Genomic DNA, 6,416 nt, shown 5'->3' with positions numbered 1-6,416 from the left:
TATTATTATTATTGTTATTCATTGATTTTTACTCAATGTATTATTGGTATGCATAAACTTATTTAATTTTCATACTTCCAATTAAATCTTGGCAAAAATCTATTTTTTCAGGTGTTCGATATATCTTATCCGTCACAAATATTCAGAACGCTATACTAAAAGGTTTTACACACACACACACACACACACACACACACACACACACACACACACACACACACACACACACACACACACACACACACACACACACACACACACACACACACACACACACACACACACACACACACACACACACACACCTGTAATAAAGTAGCATTTTGTTTTCGAATTTCTTTTTTATCAAGTTCTTGCTTTCCATTTTTCACTGGTTGTGATATATACATTGAAATAAGCATTTATTACAACTGGGATACAATATAATCCGGTTAAGTTCGAAAACCTTTTATTTTGTTCGTGGTTCAAGACAGTTTTCAGAAACACAATTCCGTTCCGGCATAATACATGTTCACATAGAACTCCAATTGTTTTAAAACCAGTAATGTATATATATATATATAATCAAAATAAGCAAAAAGGATATCCAGAGGTAATGCAGTACGATCGTTTCATACAACTCCATTTATTTAAACAATGTAATCATTATATCAATTTAAAATGCAGAGCAATCTTCAGCTGCACAAAGACATAGAATTTAATTAAATTAGAACAGATGGACACATTAGTATGCGTTCTGGTGGCGATGAAGTCGTTGAGGGCATGTTTGGCATCGTCTTGGTTTTTGAAGCATTTCTCACGCAGGAATTTGTCGAGATGCTTGAAAAAGTGGTAGTCGGTAGGCGAGAGGTCTGGTGAGTATGGTGGATGAGGCAGAGTTTCGTAGCCAAATTCGTTCAACTTCCTGCAGGGTCAGTTGTGCGACATTCGGCCGAGCGTTGTCGTGGAGAAGAATTGGTCCTTTTCTATTGATCAATGCTTGCTGTTGTTGACTTATGCATTTCATCCATTTGCTGACGGCACTTCTCCGCCGTAATGGTTTCGCCTGGATCCAAAAAGCTGTCATGGATGAGACAGGCAGCAGACCACCAAACAGTCACCATGGCCTTCTTTTGGTGCAACTTTGGCTTCGGGAAGTGCCATGGAGCTGCGTCAGCGTCCAACCACTGAGCTGAGCGTCGCCGGTTGTAAAGAATCCACTTTTCATCGCAAGTCACAATCCGGTCGAGAAATGGGTCGCTCTTGTTGCGTAAAAAGGAAGACGACACTTCAAAACGGGCGTTTTTTTTGGTTGTCGTTCAATTCGTGCGGCACCCATTTCTCAAGTATTTTTGCTTTTTCAATCTCTTTCAAGTGGTTGGAAATTGTCGTATACATTACGTCTAATTCAGAAGCAAGCTCTCGAACAGTTGTGCGAGGACTGGCTTCGACTAAGGCTCTTAGTTGATCGTTGTCAACATCTGATGGCCGACCACTACGCTTATCATCTTCAAGACTCTCGTCACCGCTACGAAATTTCTTGAACCAACATTGTGCTGTACGTTCATTAGTGGTTCCTGGGCCAAACGCATCGTTGATATCGCGAGCTGTTCAGCAGCGTTTCGGCCTAGCTTGAACTGGAATAAGAAAATTGTGCGAATTTGTTTTTTGTCCATGTTGTATTCAACGTTCCGGAAAAAATGGCCTAATTATTCAAAAAGAAAAAGAGTAACACGATTAGATAGAGCGAAAAACGGGCTTTAAAATGTTATATAAAGTCAAAGTAATTTAACGAAAATCATTTTGAAAAAAAACATCATTTAAAATCAAAATTAAAAATTCCGCAAGAACTTTCTTGACAACCTAATAGAATTAAACCAAGTCATAAAATAATTTGTATTTGTGGTGCTTATTAAGAGAAATAATCGATAGTGTTCAAGGAAGCTGGAGATATGAAATCTAACTGAATATTTTTTGTGCTATATTGATTGCCAAAAGTATATCTACGAATATAGATATACTTTGGTGCACTTTCAAAGTATGAGAGTTTCATTTATTATTCTATTTAGCCGCCACTCGCAACTGAGGTTGACTTGGTAGCTCCTATCACGATTTCGCTAATTGTTTTTGGTGCTTATGTAAGTGGAGTATCGATGTTATCACAGCTGGTGTGTGTAGGGGGGGGGGAAGAAAGGAGCAATCATTTAGATCTGAGTAAACTGGAGTAACGAAAAATAAAGTACCTGGCTCAAGGGCACAAGGCACCGCCCAGTCTGGGAATGGAACCCACGCGACACTCTAATGACTAGACCACACGAAAGAATAATCTTGTTTGACTGTGCTTTATAGTAGTCATGGTAAAATCTAAAATAGGCCATTGCATTATCGCTATTATCATAGCTGATCAAACACACACACACACACACACACACACACACACACACACACACACACACGTATGGCTGGCGCAGTTGAGCACTACAAGATATAACACATTTACTTCTTTTCTAGTAGTGCTGCAATTAATTATGAAGGCCATTTCTGTTATGTGATAATCACTGAAAAGGTGATGAACCTTGAGGTCTAAGAATTTTGTTGTGGAATCGACAAGGTGTAAGAACATGAACCATTGATTCCTTCTTTGGTTATCTGCCATCTTATTTACTAGGTCATTCTTCAACTCTTTAATAAACATTATACTATAGAAAATATAATCTGTTGTCACAGAGACCAATGGTAGCCAACTCCGGCCCTGAAAGCAGCGTTTGTGTAGCTCACGAGATAATATTGGCTTTCAATGCTATTTTTCCTAAATCAGTTTTAAGAACTTACCCGGCAGACCTTAAGTCATTAACTCCAAAAATGAGGACTCAATGAAGACATTCAACAAGCAGAGATTAATCAATTTATTTTAGTGTGTAAAACTATGTAACTGTATATTTTCTTATTTATAAATGTATTCTTGAAAAGGTACGTAGTAGACCTGAACGTTAAAAAGATATAACGTGGCTCTTACCAAACAGCTTGACCATGGTTTATATAAATTTTCTTTTTCTCAACATTCAGCTAAGCGCATTTAACTCTATAGAATTTTATCTATCAAAATCTTTCTCGTTCGGATTTATCTTTTGAAGAGATATCCCAACCATCTCCCCATTATAAGTTCATTATCTTTCCACTTTAGACATCTATCAGAAGGAATGTTCTTTTGTGGAACCAAAGTATGTATTTTAGAATTAAGTAACATGTTTCCCGAAACTGCTGATGAGAGATAAGAAAACATTTAAGAATATAAATGGGTCAGCTTGAAATTCGATTTGGGTTGTTATAATTGTATCATATAGCATATCGTAGGAAAATAAGGCACATGATTAAATTTCAATGGTGTATAAAGGTGAAATTTGAAGTATATTTATAAAATAATACCTGGTATTTAGTAAATAAAAATGTAACAGAGAGGCCGCACAAATATATTAAGTAGTGATATAAAAAGGAACATGAAAGATAAACCTTCTTAAGTAGGGCCTATGCAAACTAAAATTGATAACCTTGGGAGCTTATCGGGTTAGACAACTCATTGATTGAAAAATGGACTCTACAACTATTCAAAGAATGTTTTACGGAAAAAGATTATCATCAAAGCATTTTTAATGTCTTTCTACCTTGCAAAATTCTACGCAGTTTATCGGAAGAAATCAGAAACTTAATAAAAGAAGTTATAAAGACTTGTAAAATCTAAAATATTGCATTCTTAGGAGAAAGTCAGCAACTGCATTTCAAAACAAATTTATTTTGATGGTGGATACAGTTAGCATCACGAAAGAAACTGGCGATTAAATACAACTGAATTATATATGTAATAGGAAATTTTGATATGCGACTTCGATTAATTCATTTGCTGTAGGGAGTTTAGAAGAATTTTGACCCGAAACTTGCAGGTCATTCCCGTCCTTCGTCTAAACAAAAGAAAGGAAATATAAAAAGAATGTTTGCACTTTGGTTGGAGGCAACAACTTTTGTAGGGAGATAATGAAGAGGATTGAATCGGCATCAATATACGGCTGGAATTCATTTCATAGATGCCGAGAAAAGGAAAGACAAAGTTGAACACAGAACAGAAAATAATAATATTACTGTATGACTCTAATGTGTCTCCCAACTTATCAACATTTCAATACGTTCTTTTGTGTTTTTCAGATTTAAGAAATAACAACGGTGTTCCTATTTTCGTAGCGCCTGCTTTGACACCATGGATGTATGATTATAACCGGAATCCAGCAGCCCGTCTTGTCAGATATAACGTTACATCGAAACAGTTACTTCAGATCACACAATATTACGTTAATTTACCGAAAGCAAATGAGAAGGGACAAGTTCTTCTAGAACAGGAATATATTATGCCCGAAAGCTATGACCTTGATGACCTCTCAGCTGCATCTTTACTAAAGTTACGCAATAGAATGCAGACTGATGACAAACTTTTCAAACAATATCTTCAAAACATGTATGTAAATGCAAAAACTGAACCAAAAATACAGTTCAGCAAAGAATTACAAACTCGCGTTTTATGTAGTATAGATTGCTATGACGAGCACTCGTATGAAATGTGTATTTCGTCCGGTGCCATATCTTACCACAGCTTAACATATATAAGTAACTTCTTTCTTTTAGTGATTTATTTCCGTGAGCTGGTATGATTTGTATGAAACTCAGACCTGTTTGCAAGTAAATAATTGTTTCTTTTATGTTCACATCTGTTTTTAAATCAGCATGCTTCTATATTCTGCTTTCTTCTGAGACCTTAAAGAAATACAGCAGTTTTGAATGAAGGAGTTGAATCTCTCAGTTTATCTCTTTAAACAGGGACATTAATAGGATTGTTGCTTTTGAGGCCAATGCAGCTGACACTCTTATTATTTGTGTATAAAAATTGTGTTTGGTGTGATAATTATTAATAAAAGCGAGACTGATAAATTCATTGTTACTGTAACGATGTTGACTGATATATGTGACTCCCACAACACATTGCATCGTGAAATTGGTGTCTTTTCCTTTTTTGTTTATTTAATGCTGAAACAGCCAAGTGGGATTATTCTTCTCCTAGTTAGAAACTTAGCAGCTTTTAAAAATCAATGCTACTAGCCGACAAAGAGACCGCGAGAGTGTCTGTACGTGACTTCTCGGTCAGAAAGAAGTAACAACTGAATCTTCTTCAAACTACACATTATCATCTTAAATATGAAAAGAGCAGTTTAGATAATGTAACTCCAAAAACTGGATGATTATGGCTGGAACGTGTTATTTCAGGTCTTTTCCTTCAAGGATGATCTAGGAATAAACAGCAACATGCATTAAATCGAGCTAACGAAGGAATCTTTACATGGTCATTGTATCTGCTAGAAATAGCAATGAACCACCCCCCACAATTGCACCTTAGAGTCTTAAGGAAAGAAATGTTCTATTACGTGAAGGAAATAATAAAACATGATGGCTTCTGCAGGAAGCCAAAATGATCATTCAAATGTAAGTTTAAGTAACCTTACATTTGAATGATCAAAGCTGACTTGTGTCTGAAAAAAAAATGACAACAACGAAATGCGTCAGTTATGCACATTTTCTGATGTTGTCCATTGGATTGGATTATGATGTCAGTTTTGGCGTGTATTATCTATTGTGACCTTGTACAAGACATAAAGATGTGATCTAAGGGAGATTTAACTACTATTTTTCAGATCATGTGACCATGTATAGGCTTCCACATTGGCTCAGTTATTTCAGTGAAATATACAATCACATGCCATCTATTTGCGGTGAAATAATTTGAACCATTTAAGAATTAACTATCAGAATCCTCAATGATTTTTTTTTACCGATATACAGACATCAGTTATCTAACACTCGGCTCTCTAGCAAAATATATTTACGTTCAGATGACTGGGTCATATATTTTAAGACGTGTGAGTAGGATGCGCAGAAAATAATAAAACAATAATGAAATGGGTATGTTTTCTGTTTTCTTTTGCTGTAATTCCACTCATGAAATACGGTAAAATAAAATCTTTGGAAAAAGATTTTGATAATTTTTTTTAATGATGTAGAGAAAGAATATTCAAGAACGTTAGATTGATTTGTGTAGGGAGATCTAAAGTGACAGTCTTGAAGAAGAAATACACTACAGTAGTAGCCATGCATTTCGAAGGACATAAAGCTATAAAAAAAATAACGTTAAAAATCCAACCTAACAAAAAATAAGAAAAGCAAAATCACAACAAAAATTTAGAAGAACCTAATTGTTTGTATTGAAATTATTATTACATTTTGTTTCTTTTGCCATTCTTCTGAGGGAAACAACTAAATGTATGCGTATTTCATTGTAACAATAGCATTCACTTCTAAGTTGATGGCCATGTCGTGGTATCTCTTGCTTGATTAACTGG

At 35.5% G+C, this 6,416-nt stretch overlaps 1 protein-coding gene across 2 annotated transcripts in view; it reads left to right on the top strand.

Moving 5' to 3' along the window:
* Positions 1-5,976, top strand: part of LOC106876848 (cyclic GMP-AMP phosphodiesterase SMPDL3A) — a 50,813-nt gene extending 44,837 nt beyond the window's left edge. For both annotated transcript variants that reach the window (XM_089348064.1, XM_089348063.1), the window contains exon 6: positions 4,177-5,976. In XM_089348064.1, coding sequence (XP_089204190.1) covers positions 4,177-4,676 — 500 coding nt within the window. In that variant the 3' untranslated portion in view covers positions 4,677-5,976. The remainder of the gene's footprint in view (positions 1-4,176) is intronic.
* Positions 5,977-6,416: the final 440 nt, after the last annotated feature.

Source organism: Octopus bimaculoides, chromosome 2, assembly GCF_046866305.1.
Source record: "Octopus bimaculoides isolate indiv1 chromosome 2, ASM4686630v1, whole genome shotgun sequence".
Taxonomy (NCBI): Eukaryota; Metazoa; Mollusca; class Cephalopoda; order Octopoda; family Octopodidae; genus Octopus; species Octopus bimaculoides.
Note: the sequence above shows the minus strand (reverse complement) of the source record. Positions and strands in the feature narration are given on the sequence as shown.